This window comes from Polyergus mexicanus, unplaced genomic scaffold, assembly GCF_030449975.1.
Source record: "Polyergus mexicanus isolate NDT 795.1 unplaced genomic scaffold, iyPolMexi1.0 SCAF_2, whole genome shotgun sequence".
NCBI classification, from domain to species: Eukaryota; Metazoa; Arthropoda; class Insecta; order Hymenoptera; family Formicidae; genus Polyergus; species Polyergus mexicanus.
In genome coordinates, this window is record NW_027223322.1 from 12,083,257 (window position 1) to 12,103,893 (window position 20,637).

Consider the following 20,637-nt stretch of genomic DNA (forward strand, 5'->3'; position numbering starts at 1 on the left):
ATATATATAATTATTTTATATTATATTATTCCAAATAATACAGAAGATTAAAAATTTGACTAAAATAATTTTTAAGTAAATCTTTTTTCTTTTACACATATTGATATCTTTTACACATCATATTGACATCTTTATTAAATAATATACACTATAATATATATATTTCTCTCTATATATCTTTCACTACGGTTAGAAATAATATGAACAGTTTGAAATCACATCTATTACTCACTTGGGTATATTGTAAATAAAGGCGAAGATTACTATGACCACCACTGCCACTTGTGCCCGTCCATAAGTGCAGAAAGATCTGGCTCTCAGTGGATGGCAGACTGCAATGTACCTTTCTAATGTCACTATTAACGTCAGGTACACAGTTACAAATTGCGCTATGCAAGATAACGGATACAGGTATCTGATGATCTTTGGATAGATAATAAATTTATAATCAAACAGTAGATCAGTGTACGTGGTAATCGCCGGCAATCCGTAAATCAATACCTGCAAATGTATAATTTTTACATGCTATTAACAATTACATACTAACGATAAGAGTTTTTTATGTAAGATCAGGCTCTTTTTAATTATAAATATTTATTATAACCTTTTTTCGCATATTTCAATAAATAGCAATTAATATAGTATAATTATAAATTATAATAAAGTAAACTTATTTTTTTTTAATTAAATAGAAAATAAGTCTCTTTATTATTGTTTATTTGTTATGTTTTCATTATATTTTGCTTTAATTTTCGAGCTATTAGAGGTTCTATAATTTTAAATATATATAAAAAGTTATCAACATTTATCTCAATTTTGATAGTTTTGTTGAAAAAACATTCCATCCTCTAATCATTTTCTACTTTTCGCACGCAATAATTATTTTTAAGATTCATATTTCTTCTGTTATTTATTGCAAAATGTAATGTTTTATAAATGCATGGCGTTTTTCTGCTCGCGGGGTTTGATCGATGAGTGAACAAATAGATTGTTAATGAAAGAGAGAGAGAGAAAGAGAGATAATCCATATGATTAATTAATAACCGGAGTGGTTTATATAATGTAGTCTCGAGAGAATTAATACAGGATCTTGTGTACGAGCTTTACCGTGACAGATGTCTTTTACCGGAAGCTTCTGCTTACCTCTACTGCTTAATGCTATTAATCTTGATTTTACCCAAGAGATCAGGAAACAAAAGGTACAATACTACTGAAATTCATTTACATAAGCTTGACGCGTAGTTCATATTATCCTTGTAATATAGCCATGTATTTTCGATGATATTAACTTTCCTCTCCCAAGTTAGAATTGATATTGTTGAGGATAAATTAAAGAGAAATAAACAAATTATGATATATTAATCCTTTATATTATATTATTTTTTACTTTACAGAGCAGAAAAAGCTATGTAGCGTGTATCACTTTCACAATGCTATTATAAAATATTTTAGAAATAAACTTTCTCTCTCTCTCTCTCTCTCAACGGTATTTTTATGAGATTATCTTGATTTTTCGTCATAAAATATTTTTAAAAATTGTGTGTGGTACTTTTGAATTTATATATGCATATATCATAATTAGTTACATCCATCATATCATAATTTATTTAAGTTATTTATATGTCTATACTGGCTGGATATATGCATTTTTTAGAACATGTAAAAAATACATATAAATTACAAAATTTATGGAGATTATTTCTACATTCATTAATAACAGCTTCTTCCCCCCACATTATTTCTGAATTTATATAAAATCTAGTAGGGGGGAGCATATATGTAAAAACATATGCACATTTGAGGCAAAAATAAAAGAACCAATTTATGGCTGCTGAATTATATGTTTAAAGATATAACTTAAATTATATGAGATAAACTGGAACGCATTACTGTGGTATATATTAAAATATTATTTTAATGAAAAGCTCGGCTATATATTGCAAATTTACGGTTGTGGAAAACGCAAGACTAAACATAAAATTAAAATGAGATCTGCATTTAATCACTGCGATAAGTCTGCGGCTGATTTATGAAAACTGAATTCCGATATTGAATGCACGTTATTAAACGTCACGCAACTAATCTTTTCCGATCTTTGACCACTTCGACGAACATTGATTAATCGTCAAATTCATTCAACGTAGATAAACACAGGAAAGTGTTTTACATTTTTAACCCGTTAGTAAAAAATCGTACAGGAAGAGTCTCAGTTGGAATAATGCCTTGATGAAAATCCATGTTCGCGTGCAAGGTGTTAATTAAACCCTATGACATTACGCTTTAATAATAAACAAAAATCTCGCGAACGCAATACGAAGCTGTAAAGCTGTAAACTCTCCTTCTTTCTGCGCTTCTCTAATTGCCTTCGGGATATAAATTGACATTCGCAAATCTATAAGTTACAATTTTTTTTTTCAAAAAATTTTTCTAAAACTTTGATGCATTTGTCAATTATATTTTCTGCGTTTCTTAATCTTTGAATTTGTTTTGGATATAAAAGTTTATTAGATTCTATCTATTTTGTTGGATTAAGCTTTTCAAATTTTCACTATTTACTATCGATTATTCGTAAGTAACTTTTAAATGAAAATTATATTAAAATAAGATTAATCTAAAATTAAATAAATAAAGTTTTGCTATATTAATATTTGTAACATAAAAATCATTTCGTTTATAATTTTGTAATTATTAATGTTTTGCACCAAAATAAACGAAATTCTTTTACATCTTGTCCCTGAATATTTGTGATAGTTTTCTGGGACATCCAAGACTCCATTAAATTGAAAAGACTACATCTGTTATGTTTGACAGAAGTAGACTCTCCTATATTATTTTCGATCTGATTAGCTTCAGTGGAAAGCATCGTTAACAGAAAATAATGCTAACAAAATATTGTTATAAGCTCTTTGAAATGCAGCTCGATTGCTAGAAAACGATAAATTTTTTTTTATTTTTTTTTTTTGAACAATTTTAGCTATGGATATATGGATGATTGATTGGAAAATACCAGATCCGATGATACTAAATGTACTGGGTTATCTAACTGCAATTGCGAGGCATTCCACGAAATCCTATCGAAAATCGTTTTTGGTCAAGTGTACCAATTAAACATTGATTTTCCGATCGGTGGGTTGCGAATTGTGAAACGTCGTAGTTGTTTGTGTATCACGCAGAGGAAAACTTTGATGAGAGGAAAGAGATATATTTTTCATATATTTCAGTTCCATATATAAAATATAGAATAAAAATGAAAATATTGATATGTTTATTAATGAATAGAATAATTAATCGAATTTAATAAATAAATCATAAAATATTTAAAATAAATAAACGCGTTTTAATATTAACACGTTTTAATATTACACGATTGAATGATTGATGATTAAAAAATATTCAGTTGTTTATCGTTTTTTCAAAGAGCAATATTTAAAAAAATAATAATTAAAAAATATCTTGACAAATATAAAATATTGATATTTGTAAATATTTAATATAAATCCTTTAAATTCCTTTATTTAATATTAATCCTTTATATTCTTTGTTAAACAAAAGAGATAGTAAAATATTATTTAAATACATAAAGCACGTAAGAAATGAAATGCACGTACGTTTAATATACTAACACTTTTATGTCATTTCTTCATAATAAAGGCGAGGAAGAGCTCGACCAGATAGATTAATTTTGATAATTTCTTTTACAAAAATATTCTTTTACAGAAATATGCAATATTCTGCTTCATTTTACGCGGTATAATAATTCTATCGCATAAAATTTAATTTTGTATCGATGCTAGCTTGTAAACTTGTTTTTTAAGTGAAACGAAGTATATTTTTTTCGTATAACTTTACAATTTTTTTAAAGTATTAAGAAATGAAACCTTGCATAAATAAACCATTATTTGCTGCACATTTTTTATTCATTCATAAATTTTACAGAGATTATGCTTTATGATCCTAGCTTTTTGAATTAAATTTTTTATACTTTTGTTTCCATTCCTCTTTTTCTGTAAAGGAAAATGTAAGAGATGAAAAGATGTAAAAACGAAGAGAGATACGCTTACCGCGATGATAATCAGCACCGTGTCGCACCTGGCCAGTCCAATCAATAGATAATTGATAGACGACTTCATTTGCGGCCGAGACAGGATAATCATCGAGATTGCGTTGCCGAAGATCCCGAAGAGACCGATCAGGTTGATGAATATGCCGTAAACGATGAAGTCAGACAGGCCGTTGGTGTTGATCTGATTGCACTCGAGCGGTTCAACGTTACTAACGTTGTTGAAGTTGTGCGCAAGCTCGTCAACATTGTAATAACCGGAAGCGATCGTCGTCGTCGAGCTCATTTCCATCGTTCAGTTCCACGATTCTCTATCACTTCGTCCCGATTTTGCACCGCCCTTAAATCTCGCCGCCTTTTCACGTTACCATTTTTACTCTCGCAAGCTCTTCGTCCGCTCTTCTCTGTTTATTCTTTTCTTCTGCTTATTTTAATTTTGGTTGTATCTTCGCGCTCCTCAAATTTAATAACTGCAAATCATTTGTATAATTTTTGCTTTAATTAGTTCTTCGTTACTGCGTTGATTTAAGTTAATTTGATTCTTAAATACTTTGCTGGAACATTGCCATTTCTCCGTTAGTATGTATAGATATTCCATTAAGATTTTAAGAAGTATTGACTGATAACAATATGCTAATAGGTTGACTATATCTTGCAAGTTTAATAAATTATATAAATTATAAAATGAAGAAAAAATTACGAGATTATTTTTTCATAAAAATATGACAATTGATAAAAAAAATATACTTTATAAATTTTATAAAATTTATCTATTATAAAAACATATTTTATATATAAAAAGATTAAAAAGATATTATATGTTCCAAACTTGTAGAATATTTCGTGAAAAATACAGGCATGATTTGAAGTTACGCTAAGGCAGACCATTCGTCTCACAGATTATACTTATGACTTCTGAAATTTGTTTTTCTTTCTATACGTGTATACGAGTTTCACCATCTACATGCATCTGTTAAAATTTCTTCCAAATGACTGTAATTTTATCGGAATATCGAGAAAAGACATTCTCTCGCAGGCATGTTTGAAAGTTTAAAATCGATATAGTCTTCTTTTGCAAAAGCACGAAAAATTTTATGAAAAGAGGAATTTTCTTTCACCTTTGTTATCAGATATCGATTCGAGGATTTGCGTTCGCGTTGTCTCTCAAAGTCAGATATTCCTCGAATAAATCCGGGTATCATAACGTCGATTCCTTGTTGTACTCAATCTATATATTTCGCTGTGTAAATTATCTTTGATCGTGTTTTGCAGAGAGAATCAGATCGGCTTTATCGTCTTCGTATAGAGAGTTCAGCGTAGATGTTTTTTCGATGTATCGCTGTTTTACGACGAATCGCGAGCCGCTTTGCCATCCGAATCCTGTGTCGCACTAGTTTCGCCGATGATGATCTGTAAACTAAAAAGAAAGAAGAAAAAAATGCACGTTTATATTATATCTTCTTGAGGAATGACAGGTGGAACTGTGTTTATACTCCAATCAAATAAAAGAAACATAAATTAGTTGAACCATCGCTGCGATGACGTAGAGATATAGGTAAAAAATTATTAGAATCATGAGTAAAAAATTGAAAAATTGATATTATTTTGTCAAATTCAAATTTCGCGGCTCTATGTTTTTTAATAATAAAATATTTCTAAATGCGAGTAAAAAATTTTGCATAGATTTTAAATATAATTTTATTTTATGCATCCGGATATCGGAGCTTTTTTTCTTCTATTATTTCACGTTGTCACCCATGAATGTTATCGGAATTTTTCGTTGTTTCAATTTAAAATTTCAACGAGCGCGTATTGGGGCCTTATTTTGTTATTAGTTTATCAGGCATCAGCGAGAAAACGTGTTGTTGTAACATGACTGTCAATCGTTCACTGTAACGTTTACACTCGAGGTTTCGAGGGCGCCAAACTTGATTGCAAACAAACACGGTCATCTCTACGTAGCTATATAGGTAGCGCGAGTTATGGAAAGTCGCAACGGAATGTCGTTAAAGGTATATCTCTCGTGTTCAGTGCGTATCGGAAATCCCAGCCGAGTAATCGCATGAGTTCGCCAAGTTAGTGCCGACGAAATATACGTTTTGCATGACGGAATCACTTTTGGCGGATAATAGCAATTTGATTCATCGATCGGGTTATTCATAGCCGCCCTTGTACGTGAAACTTTTTTGGCTGGTCCCGCATTAATTGGATCATCAATAATTGGATTATAATCGGTATGAGAATATTTATTTAAGAGAAGAAATTTACACGCTTAGAAAATCTGTCAAAAATTAATGCGCATGTTAATTTATGTTTGTATTTTGTTAAAATCTTTGTAATATTTTAAAGTTGAACTTATCTTTCTATATATTCATATAAGACTTTATTCAAGAAATACATTATTTATATTTTAATATTTTATTGTAGTAAGTATTCTTGACTCTACTCGTATTTGATTTCAAATAGCGATCTTCGATTATTTTCTGAGAAATTAGAAAATTATTTTAGAATATAAAAATAAAATGTAAGTACTTATTAACAAATATTACTAAAATATTAATTAGAAGCGAATCATTTCACTGTTGATTAATAGGCAATATTATATTGACTTATTTTTTGAGCACTCACTTATTGTGTGAAATTATTGTCAAATTATTCTAGAGTAGATATTTATTTTTGTAGTACTTCTAACATGGATTAACGACACAATCAAAGGCTTGACCGGCAAATGCTTTAAATTATTACATCGTACATTCAATAATCTCGAAGATGAAATTGTCGGACAAAGATTTTAAGATAGAAATACGATATTTTTCACAGATTTGATAAAAATGCGATTACATAATTTGCGATGCGTATGTTTCTATTTGTGTGTATACAGGGTGTTTATTTTAAAAAAGTTTCCAACTTGTTTATTTTGTGACTGACTAATCTTTTCAAAAAATGCCAAAAGGTCAATTTTTTTTTCAAGGGAGATATACGAGTGCGATAAATTCAATACTGTATCACTTTATCCCTTTCGTCGGGGTAACATCCCTTTAAAAGTTTGAAATGATAATACGGGCCAAGTGGCATACCCTATATATTATATAAGTACACATACGCTCTCATAAGGACATAAAAATATTTGTATACGTGTAAAGCGAATTAATTGAATTGTATCCTCGCACGACTGATCTTTGATGACATTCATATCCGTTTGAAATGATCCTGCGGTAGCATATACACGATACAGATATATATCGGTGTATATTGAGTTATATTTACCTAATTTTCGCATCGCCGATCTAGTATGCAATTACGATTTCCCTTATTCCTGATTTCAATTTGCGATCATGCTGTTTGTCTCGCCAGCAACGGCTGTAATTGTCTGCATGATTTTTGACGCTTACAGATTTAAAGAAAAAAAAGGACACTTCTTAATTGCGGTATTAATAAATGTCACGTCGATATCAATGTTTCATGTCAAGATATGAAGAAAAAATTTTCGGATGTTTATTTAATTTTAATCCATCTCTGCAATATATTTAATATTTTCTATTTTAATATTTTTTCATATAATTTGACATAACATATTTTAAGGAGTGTCAGACATTTTTTTTCCTTTTAAATGAACTTAAAATATATTTTTGAACTAACAATAAGAGTTTTTCTCGATTTTACGCAATCACAAACAAAAAGATCAAACTTTTATTTTTCTATAAGAATAAAATTTAACATGTGCGATTGTTACTTCTTGCGAGACTCTAGGGAATCTTATATAAATATCTTTTGACGTTTGATGCGAATTGGAATCATGAAGATCAATCGCGAATATTGCACGTTGTACGGATCTCACGTTTTTGATGTTGGATACTAATTTGGGACACCATGGGAGTTCAAATAAATTGCCAGCTATAAAATTGCTCCATGCTATTCGTGTGTCATTTAAAGTCGAGAACTAATTTGTTTCGGCTGATCTATTTCTTGCTGTGCGGCTGTCGGTCAATTTATATTTAAACAGTTCCCCCAGTAGACATGTCGTCGGATGCGAGAAAGTTTCGTGAACCGGTGTTTTTCACACGGACTCGGATGGGTACTCTCTTTGCTTTTCGGTCTTGGCACGTGTCGACGTCTAGGAACGAAATGGCTAGCCACCTCTTTGATAACGTTGCATAATAACGATATTTGCGCGCTTCCGAATAGAAACGGTGCGCAATTTCGTACTTTGGACGAAACATCATGCGCGAGATTTGCAGGCCAGAATAATCTCGCAGCAATTAGGTGTTTCTTGCACTACGTGCGCATTTAGTGCATGTCCGGATTATGATATATACATTAATACATCAATTTGATGAGAAGCGATTTATCTATTAAATATCGCTACATATATTATATAATTATTTCATTATTAGATATACTTATTTTTTATATTTATTTTTATTTTCATATCAGAGATTTCTGATATTTTATACAGCGCAAAGGTAACGATGTTCGATATGCAGGATTATCTTGATCTCCGAAATTTATCTTCGGACTAATGGTATAGACTAATGCCATGCTTATTTTATGCAAAATACGTCGTGCTACTTCCTTCCCCCTCATTTTAAGACATTAGTACGATCTGAGAGCAAAAAAATATATTTCTCTACTCTGCATGAAAGATGTATTCAGAAAGTTTTTCTTGTTGCCGCGTATTCTCTCGAGTAACTTCTTAGTCGAAGTTTTACCCTTCAGTTTCTTATTCAGTTTTTTTTTTAACTCTGTGTGTGTGTGTGTGTGTGTGCGTGGTGCGTGCAATGTCATTGAAAATGGTATCGCGTCTTTTCGGGGGGATACCCTTTTCCGGTGTCTTAAAACATTTTTCATATGATGAAATTGAGCGATGATATATTATATACTATATGATTTATATACTATATATAACTATATAAATCATATATATTATATTTAGCGAACTTATATAACTTTTCCGAAAAAAGATAACTTTTGAATCACATTTTTCTCTATAAGTCGTAAAAAGTTTTATAGATTTTTAATGTATTTTTATTTATTTTTTGCATTTTATCTCTATTTTTAAAATATTAAAATAGTCGCTCTATAAATTCGTCTTACTCCGCAATGATATTATTCAATTAACAGTAAAGTGTGTTATATTGCAAAACGAAAGTCAATTGTATACGCGGTAACACAATTTCCTTGTAGAACGAAACTCATTTCTCTAAAGAGCGAATAAAACTTACGCCAGAAAGAATCTGTTAACTTAATTGTGCAAATGCTATGCGCGAGACAGTTCTTTGCTAATTAATTCCCATCTAATATATTTCCAGTCTAAGAAATATTCTTGACAAGACTACATTAAAATGGTCCTTTTTAAATTAGTCTTCTTCAGGGGAATGAAATTATGAGAAAAGTCAAATACCGTGACAATGCATTCGGCTTTTCGAATGAATTCTGAGGGTAATTTATGAGAAGCGCGCGTTAGCACGAAATGCATCCGACCGTAATTTACGGTTCGTAAGCAGCGCATTTTTTTCGATACGTCGCACATTAACTTGCGGCTTTATTATGGCTATTACCACGACGTATCTTTCTGTTTCCCTCCCCGCGACTTCTACGTTTCTGGTTGACAATCGCGATTGTTTAGACAAGAAAACATGTCGACATTGAACACAAAAGTGACGATATTTTATCTTAGTATCATGCGATTATTTTTTTTGTTTTCCTCCGTTTTATTGAAAATAGAATTAAAGAAACGCGGTTGTGTATCTCAAATGAAGATGTAAAGTAGCTATTAAATTATGTAAATTTTACTAGATAAAAAAATTAGAATAATTAAAAGTTTCTTCTTATTTTATTGTTAATGATTTGTTTTATTATCAAGTAAACTGGGTGCAACTTAATAAATGCTGAAAGTTGAAAGATAGAGCTCTTTTCAAATGTTATATCTATTCTAAATTCTTATTTCAGTATTTTAACATTGTTAATTTATTCAAAACATAGTATACAAAAACACATTAAAATTTTACAGTTTAAAGAATTAAAAAATAGAAATTACTCTCTCGTAGTTGTCGAAAATATTTAGGCGTCTATATTTGCTTTCGCTAACAAAAAACAATGATTTCACCAGAGACTAAGCGGATTGTTTTCTCAGGCAAAGTTTTGCTCCTATACGAATGTCGATAAATCTTTTTTCGCGAATTTATTCCGGGACATTGTGTATATATGTGTGACATTGTCGTAGGTGTTACGCGAACACAATATCCCTCGTAGTTCGACTAGTTACGTAGAATCAAAGAATAGTATTTATATCGATGTGCGAGGAAGATAGAGAGATCGAGAGAGGAACAAAAAGCGAGATAATCTATTAATATATATAAAATATTCGAAAATCACAGTACGGCGGCACGTGTATTAATGACAGCTACCAGAAATCGAGTTAAGAAAAATGAATATACATTATCTTACTGTTGAGACGTTAATAGTTCTCGAGTCAGCAAATTCTTTTTCGTCATTGCTTTGGAATCTGAATGTTATCAAATGATATTACATCAATAAAAATATATCTTAACATAATAAACTTATTCATTATTGCGGATAAAGAAAAGAAAAGATATTTTAATTTTGCAATTAGCTTCTGCCTTGAATTAAACATCCCAGTCTTATTTTAAAACTGAAATATAATATATATATTTAAAAGAATTTCTTTTTATAGAAAATAATGTAATTATTTGAAAATTTTAATTCAATTAAATGAAAAAATTTAGCTGATTAAAGAAATGAATCATATATGATCCGGCTCTAGTTACGATATCTCGACGGTGAATGTAAGTGTTAAATGAGAAGATGTCGGGGATACGGCTGGCACGTACATTTGTCGCTGAAACTTTTATTTATCAAGTGGGTCGCACCGATGTTACGCTTAGTTTCGTTGCTCCCGCAAAGTGGAACGGTCAGGAAATGAGATGGGATTAGTGTCAGTTGTAGGTAATAATGGCGAAGCGTGAACTCAGCAGCTGGTACGGGTGTCGTTTCCACTGCGGACATTGCGGAAGAAAGCTCTGCTCAAAATCTTGTTCCTCGTCTATTTGCATAATTACGTAATTTTGTTCATTTTGAATTTACATCAAAACAGCATCAATCTTGCCGTCGAGATGATTGTGATCATTTCTGAAATAGAATCTTGTTTCCTCAAAAATGATAACTCTATGAAACAATGCAAAAATAATATAGACATAAGTGCTATTATTAACTTTTGACTCGTAGAATAAAAAAATTAACTGAAAAAAATTATAGTAAGTTAATAAAATGATTTCATTTTTTATTTAATTTTAAATATTCTAATAAAAAAAAAAAAAAAATTTATTTGATTAATTTAGTCAATTTTATTTGATTAATTTACACTGATTTTGATAATATACTTTTTTTCCCCCACGATAAGAAATAATATGTGAATAATAGCGTCTATATGCAGGCATACTTTAATCGTTTGCATGGCTAAATCGTTAATTTTTCATTAGTCGCGTGAGAAGCAACCGAGCCAGTCGCTAATTATACTCGACATAATCTGCTGGTTGAGCAATCTATTTCTGAGTATGCTTTAACTTCTCTTCTTTTATTCTCTTTATACTTTGTTTATTTTCTAATTATCTTTTAAAGAACGATATTTTATTTCAAGTGTCATTTTTCCACACAGTTCTGCTTAATCCTACAATTAATGCTAATTATAAAGCATTTTTTTTTTTTTTATATATAAATTTATCTTTATTTCTCTCTCTCTCTTCTCTAGTGTGTTTTAACAAAAAATGTTTATAATACATATGATATAACATATTATTTTCATATCTTTTTATAAAGAAAATTAATTTCTCTAAAGAAGATAAAATCATATTTTATAATTTCTATATTTTTTCTCTTAACTTTTATCACCTCTTATTATTTTCGCGTTTAATCAACTATCGGATGATGGATAAACATTCTCTAGACGAAGTACATTTTCTTAAGTTGGCGATGCGTGAAATCATTTCACCGTTTGTTATACCTACAGCCAGATACCTCGATCGCGGCCACATAAACAGCAGAATTATTTTCGGTGCTACACTCGTCGCATTTTATGCTCATCGCGCCTCATCATTCTTACGTATGACCTATTTTGGTGACGGATGGATGACCATTCTTCAAAAGAATATACGCATCATTACCTTTCTGGGTACATTATTCAGACACATTTCTGAAGAATTCGCTTTTCTGCTTGAAAGTAATTCTCTTTTGTCAAAATTATTATTTGAGATATCGATTTTACATCATCCGGATAATTTTAGAAAAATAATACTTAAGAGAAATAATCTTTGATAAGAGAGAATATATGTGCTAGATAAAGAGCGTAGATTCATTTTCACTCATCATCTCATGTCAAGTAATCCTACGAGCGTCTAATGTTTACCTTAATAAGTATTAAACGCTTATACGCTTGAACGAATATGTCAACATAGCCTGACAAATTCTCGTAGAAATTTCCGACGATGCGTTTTAAATCGATTATCGCGGCTTTTATACGAGCCATTTGGCGGAGTTGCGGAATCGATCGCAGAGAGGAAAATCTAAGGCTACGACAGTTTCATCGCGAGACGTATTTTATTAATAAGTACGTTCTGATCACCCTGTTCATGTTTTGATATCAATTAAATAAATTTATTAGTGACTTTTTAGCGTACATCGCCACGTGAACAGGAATCATTTGATACAATCTATTCATGGAATTTTCAGTTTTAATTTCTAAAATTTTGAATGTTTTTTTTTTTAAATCAAATCAAAATTAATGTGTAACAAACAAAATTATTAAATATTTTTTATTATATATATTAAAACATATTTTATAAATTATAAATATTATCTACGTACATAAATTTTTTCATATTAATTTTATATTAATATTAATTTTCATATTAATCATATTAATTATGTATTTTATAGTTTCTTTAATTTTTTTGTACAATAATTAGTACGGAGAAAAGAAAACTAGTTTTTTTTGTACAAAGAAAATTATCGCAAATTTTATTTGTCTTCATAAAAATCGCTTAATTTTGTGAATATATGGTACTTATTTGAAGATCTCTCTTTAAAATATGTCTAGCAATATTGCAATCTTAAAATCGGTAAAATATTTTTTCGCCAAAAAATGTATATTTATTGAATGAAAATTACTCAACATATAATGCACACAGAAATATATGATACGTACTTTAGAAACATTATTACTGTTCTGGAGTAGAAAATTCCTGTGTTAGACAAAAAATACTACTTTGTATGGGCAAGATATATATTTACTCTATGAAATCGATGTTTCCAGCTGCTGAACTACAATAATGGTACATATTGAAAAAATTTCCTCAACCACGATACGATAGTATAATGTTATTATTTATGAGGGAGCAACATTTGGATAATCTACATCTGCATCAAATACTATTTATTGCGTAATTTGTATCCGATAAAAAAACGAATGTGAATAAAAAAATTTTACTTTTTTCTTTCAATTTTAAATCAAATTTAATTTGATCAAAATTTCGATTGCAGAGATAGTTTTGTGAATATCTTTGATAATGATTGTCTATAACATTTTTGCTGATATTAACAAAATATCAGAATTATACGTTTTATTTAACACAAAACACTAATTTTTAAAGAACATATATATATATATATTTTCGAGATTTTTTTTTTTTTTTTATAACGTATTAGAGAATGCAATATATCCATTCGGTGTGCATTAATCTATTTATTATTATTAATTGGGCTTTTAATTAATATAAACATAAGTAAAAAATTCAGTAAAAGTCCAATAAAAAAGCAATAGAACCGTGATATTTGTTTAAAGACAAGCTACGTAAATAAAGGTGAGAAGACAATTCGTTCTAGCTGTTAAACGGAAAGAGCTTATCGTCGACTCGGTAAAATGATCAGCTGTCGCTTTCGTTCCTGCCAACCCTCTAAAAATACGAGTAGCCTCTCTCTACTGCGAATCTTATCCCTTCTGCCGCAGAGCTCTGAGTCAACTATAGGAACTCCTCGGTTAATTTTAAACACTAAACACAGTGTTCGCCGAATACTGTCCGAGAATCTCGACAACTCTACGAGACTGCACGGCCTTGATGACTTTGCAAAACGTGGAGATGGACATTCTCTCGCAAATTCGAAATTTACATCATCCTCTTCTCTTCTTTAAAGAAAACTTAAGTTCGGCCGTAGAGTAAATTAAGTTTAAATTAAACAAACTGCTTACAGGAATTTACATTATTATCTAATTGATAAAAGTTTCGACTACAATTTTAGTTGATAATTAGGAGTTTTTCAAGAGCGTTTCTGAACAGCTTCGGAAACATTATTGGAATAAAATAACATTAATTCAGGATATATTGTAATCAAACTTAAGCTTTTTTATGAACTTAATTGCCGAATTATATACATATATAAAAAATAGAGAGACAGAAAATTTATGCAATTACAATTTATTTAAATCAGTTCTGAACTCTCATAAAAAAAAGACAAAAGAGATAGAATTCTTCGGTAAATTCAAAATCACTTTTTCTAGTTTAATACAAAGATTAAGCGATGAACTTGTGGAATATGCATATTAAATATGAAAAAGAAAAATTAAATTGTGGTCTGAAAGTTCAAATTGTTCTCCCGTGTATGCAGTTGTTTGGTGTGAAATTAATGAAGGATGAAATAAAGATTTTTTTGTTTCATCAGTCTTTCCATCCCGTTAGCTAAGCGAGACATTTGCGAAGTGTTTGTTCGAAGTGTATGAAAGTTATTTCGTAATAAGTCGTAAGTATAGTTTATACACTATATATATATATATATATACATATATTTAGTAAATTATATTTATGTTAAAAATGAGAGAAAAATAAAAAATTTATGATTTTGTTATTTTAAATATTGCAAAAATTTTCGTACAGAGAGAAATAAATTCGCCTTCTTTTATATTAATGAAGTGAGAGCGGAAATCATTATCATATATTGGATAAAAAATCCGAGCATTTGATAAGGCATAATTGTTTCGAGCATCGATTGCATTTCGACAACGACTTTTTCTCGCAGATTTTTCCCCGTGATGTCTTCAATAAGTAAGAGCCACGAGCCAAATAACTATCACACCGTCCCAGACTACCTCAGACTCTTGAGAGATAACAGAATTATAGCACGAGAGATTACCAGCCATACAAACAACCCTATAACAGTCCGTATGACGTCAACTGACAAAATGACCAGCATTTATTTCATGATGTCGTCATAGCGAATCGGAATTGGCGAATTTGATAGTTTGATGATTGGAGGGTTCTCAACAATGATCCTACTTTTTTAACAGCTTGACACAAATTCAATAAATTAATTTAAATAATTATAAATTAAGGCTTTTCTTAAATATTAATTAATAACAAAGTTAATTCAAATACAAATATACATATATAAAGAAGAATGAACGAAACTTAAATTAAGTCAAATTTCTTCATTCTTCTTTTTTTCTCTCTTTTTTTCTCTAAAATCTCTTTCCTTTGTATATTTTTAAGAATAATATTTTAAAGTTTAAAAAAAAAAAGAGAGTAAACTAAGCCGTTAAACTGTTGATTATTGCTTTCGTCATAAAAATTCTATGAAATCTACAAAATGGATGAACGGATCTATTCTATTATACCTATAATAAGCAAAGATTAATGTGGGGTCGGTATGTTTCTGTGTTTGCGTCATATTTTGTCAACAACTCTTAACACTTTAACCTTAAGCCATATGTTACATAGTTCCGTTTTCGCAGCACTAAGTATAATTGAAGAATTTTGGCCAGTTTCTTTAGCGTTGATTAATTCTATTCAATGACATTAAGTTGTTTTTACTTTTATCTTTCTATTATTTCTTTAATTTTAGATATTAAATTCCGAAAGTTTAATTATCATGTCAGTTTGTGTAATAATGTATATAATTTACCATATTTAATTATAAAAAAATTTTTGTCATCTATCGGAGGATTTACAGTATAATTCATGACAAGGAATACAATGTAGGAATTAATCCTTGAAATCGGTCATTAGTACGGACACTATTCGAAGGATTTGAATTATAATGCGTTCCCGATATGTTCACTGAAATAATATTCCTATAGGCATAGACCATCACGACAAAGCATATCTGTATGGCTTATGTAATGCAATTGAGGACATATGTAGCCATATAGTTTATTTCTTAATTTACAAAAGATCTAATTATGTCAGTAAATGTGCCTTCCATTTCGTTAAAATATTGTAGAAATTGGATCTTTTTTATTTCTCGATAATTTTAATGAGGATTTTTTTATTTTCATATAAACTTGATTAATTTAGCAACCAGTTCAACGTGCTTTTCATTAGGGCTATCTATAATATCTTAAAAATTATAGCTGCTTGCTTTTGTAAAATTATTCTATTGCTTTTTTTCTCACTTTGTCCGTCCTTCGTTCTTAAGCGATATAAACACATTAAAATATAATTTGAATAATGGTATTTTGACGACGAATTAAAACTGTGTGCTTTCTTTAACGCGCCCATTGAGGCCAATTTGCAAATGCAATTTGCAAATAAACAAGATGATGCAATTTATAGATAATGTAAACAAAAGTTTTGTTACAAAAGGATGATATGTTTTTAATAAATGAAGATTTTATTTCTCTTGCGAAGCAATGTCGATTTTTATAATATTAAAATTTCAGCTAAAATAATGACATATTTATTTATGATAAATTATATATTTTTCTATTTACTTAAACGCTACATTGCACAAATTAATTGAAATTTCATATAGAATTATGTATTTATTCATAATAAATAAATATTAAGAATGAAACAATGTTAACGCAAAAAAATATTCTCACATTTCAAATATTTAATTTATAATTCTAAATTGGGCAATTAAATGAGACTTCTCGTCCATATTTGAATATTTAAAATTTAGTAAAAAAATGTTTCAAATATTTATCTGATTATAAATTAAAATTTATTAATTCTTCATCACTATTGAAAGAGCGCTATTTTCTTTTTTTTCTTCAATATTTTCAATATTTATGGTATTTTTAAGATTTATATATTAAAGAATAGAAGAGATAAATTAAAAAAGATAAAATAAAAAAAGAGATAAATCGTAAGCCTAATAAATAAAGGGATTGTCTTTAAGAGGTTCCGTAAGATTCGGTTATATCAGGAATTCCTTCTCCAGAACTCATCGTATGAAATTGAGGTTACCAAACTAGATAGTTTATGATGATGAAAGAATCACCTGGGTAAGAAAAGGCCAGACATATCATATTTACTTTGCTAATCTTCATCTCTTCAGGTCCTCCTCTTCCCTTTTTATATTTCTCCTTCATTGTGTCTTTATTTGCCTTATATCGTTAGTAAGGATACGCGATAAACGAAACATAAATTTCGCGAAGAAATCGTAAGAGCTATACATCGTGGATTTTCTTTTTTTGCGTCCATCAGAAAAATCAAGGACATCGATGAGGATTTTCTTTGAGAACCTATTGAAGGTCGGCGAAATCCTCGTAGACATTTTATTAAAACTTAAATATCAGCTTTACGATGATTATCGATTGGATATCTTGAATTACGCCAGACACCAGTTATGAAAATGCAAACTGAAATTTCACTTTTTATTATAGAATAAATCGTTCTATATAAATAATGTTTATTTCATTTTGAAAGGCTATTGATATTTGCAACTCTTTGTCAATATAAGAATAACTTTAAAAAATATATCAATAGTTTTTATTTTATGAAATATATATATTTTATAAAATAAAAAATGCAATAATAGAAAATTATATATTCTTTAATGGAGAGAGCGTATATTGTATATATAAGATTTTTTCCTTGGAAAATAATGACCTTGTTTTTCTAGAATTTTAATAAAATCATCTTTATCCCAAAAATATCAACATGATATCATCGTTTTTTTGTGCTTTGTAAACTTGCTTTACCTCGATTTCTATATTTGCGTAAGTTCTTTTAAATTTTCTTGTTTCCGTACATGTATCTCACAAGAGATATTATTTTCTTTATACTCGAGACGAATCTTTTTCTCCAATATTATAAACGAAATAACAACCATCTTGATATAGACTAGAATTAAGTTTCGAACTGGTACGGAACCACTGTTTCTATTACTACATCTTTGAGTTAAGATTTCTTGAGATTTCTACCGGCAGATTGGCGGGAGAGTAATTTAAGTTTTCCAAGATGCAGGCTTTTGGAACTTAACTAAAGTAATGATCGTGATTTTAGCGTAAATCGTATATATAGCTCCATGATTATACGCTTTGAAAAGGTATATCACGTGCGATCTCAAAACTTCTTCCCGAGTCTCAGTAATATACTTTATTATCAATGAGATAATTTTTTTTCTTTCTTTGTGATATAACATTTGGAATATTATATTTGAAGCTAAAGAATTTGGGATTTCAAAATTGAAAAATCCGCGTTATTGTAAACCGATTTACATAACTGTATTGTATAATTTCAAAATATAGAAATTTAGATTATGTTGAGTATATTTCTATTAATATAATCATTCCGTTATTATAATGCAAAGTTTATACTTTCCTTCTCTGTCAAATTTATACATCATTCCCATTAAAATATTTGATAAAATATTTTATTTTGCATTTAATTTGTATCATTAATTTAATTATCATTTTGCTTTTGATACCTGTTAAAAATATCGCGCGTACAAATAATTAAATTCCGGAGGAATTTGAATAAATCTCCGACCGTGGTATTGTGCTAACGACAGAATTTCGACCATTGTTCATTAATCAAAAAAATGCTGAAAATCGAGTGGGTAACCATTATAATAAATATGCATAATGCATTCTAGTATTCGCAAACGGATAATTATTCGTAAATGTTGGCGGCATAAATTAAAGATCAATTGGCAACCTTGTTATCTTTTTTGTACATTTTTGTACATTTTACATGCAATACCATTTTCTTTCAGCTATAAACAATACAGACGAAGCTAATAATAGTGCATAAGAATAGCGTTTATATATATATATATATATATATATATATATATATATATATATATGTATATATAATTACAAGATATAGATTTGAAATCAAAAATATAAAAGATATAACTACAGATAATTTTATTTCAGATCTCAAAATGAAGATTTAAGAAGAATTTTAATACAAGCTAATTAGAATTTTATAATTATAGAAAAAGGGTTCAATATTAAGTTTCGTGCGAGTTGAAAAATTCTTACAATGAAGTTTTTTCTGAAGCGATTAAAAAATTAACACTTTTCATATTTTTCTACTTCCACATATATAATCTCATCTAGCTTAGAAATGGAATTTATATTACGGAATTTTATTTCTGCGTCTGTATTCAACGATCATATTGTCGAAATAATGAATTTTCGTAACGCAGAATTCACGTTTGTAAAATTGTAACATTATAACATCAATCTGTCTGCATTACCGTAAAGGCAAGCAAAATTTATGACAAAAAGGACGCGTAAATTAGGATCGATAGTATTTCTTTATTTTATACGATTCGCGGTGTAAATTGAATTAAATGCGAGATGGAAAAAGTAACGATTTTGTGCTTGTAAAATATATGTAGAATATTCTTTCGTATACTTCTCTTAATTTTTTTTTCTTTATATTAATTTCCCTCCCTTTTGACGTACAGATATTATTTTATATTAATACAAATTATTGTTAATATTTTAATTATTATGATCAATGTTATCGATATAAAAAATGTTACTGTCAATTGTATTGATTAAGCAATTATTAGAGAAAACATTTTATCGATGTTTATAATTTTCTTCCAGTTTCACTCACGTGACTATTTTAAATTAAGATTTTGTAAGATCGGAGAAAATAAATAAAAATGAATTTTAAGGCAATTATGTTATAGAAAATTCATAACTCTATATATTCGTTACATTTGATTATGTATTGTGTGAACGCGTTTTTCTGGAAATTATTTCTCTTCAAAAATTATTTTATTTTTCCTAAATTATTTTATATATCTAGATTTGTTAATTTCGTATTATATAATGGATCTCGTAAAAGTACTGAAATGCCAAATTAATGGTCGTAATTTTGACTGATGTGACAATGAATAATTTACCTTGCGGATACGCATTTGTATTTTCAGATGCGCCGCCGCTATTTCGACAGTTAATCAAGCGGAAGAGCACATTTTATCAAAGTCTTTCCGTTATTTACGCTGACTGTCTTATTCTTCGTTTAATAAACAGAAGAGACATCGTTCTACTTATCTCTGCCTGCTGCGATAGATACCTGTTCCGCGTCAGACTCATGTATACGTACAATGTCATCAAATGCTTCGCGATAACATAGGATGAAAAGGCACATGAGATGAAAAGGGGCAGATATGCTCGTTCCATTCAAAGTTATCCCTGTTCCACGAGAAATATTGGTTTGATAACAATACGAAAATGTACTAGCAATTTCATGATTACATTAGATGTTATCATTCATCGTCGGTTCATCTTTTGCTTATTACGAAACGCACACTGAGATTAG

The 20,637-nt window shown here is 29.3% G+C and overlaps 2 protein-coding genes across 8 annotated transcripts in view; one reads left to right on the plus strand and one right to left on the minus strand.

Moving 5' to 3' along the window:
* The window catches only part of Fmrfar (FMRFamide Receptor), a 47,711-nt gene that overhangs the window by 9,876 nt on the left and 17,198 nt on the right, over positions 1-20,637 (minus strand). For all 7 annotated transcript variants that reach the window (XM_070309296.1, XM_070309287.1, XM_070309279.1 and 4 more), the window contains 3 exons: positions 5,179-5,477; positions 4,062-4,530; positions 233-501 (listed from right to left, as the gene is read on the minus strand). In XM_070309296.1, coding sequence (XP_070165397.1) covers positions 233-501; positions 4,062-4,352 — 560 coding nt within the window. In that variant the 5' untranslated portion in view covers positions 4,353-4,530; positions 5,179-5,477. The remainder of the gene's footprint in view (positions 1-232; positions 502-4,061; positions 4,531-5,178; positions 5,478-20,637) is intronic.
* LOC138940380 (myb-like protein A) overlaps positions 6,105-20,637 on the plus strand; it is a 68,097-nt gene continuing 53,564 nt past the window's right edge. The window contains exon 1 of the mRNA XM_070309242.1: positions 6,105-6,294. The gene's annotated coding sequence lies outside the window, so the exon portion shown is untranslated. The remainder of the gene's footprint in view (positions 6,295-20,637) is intronic.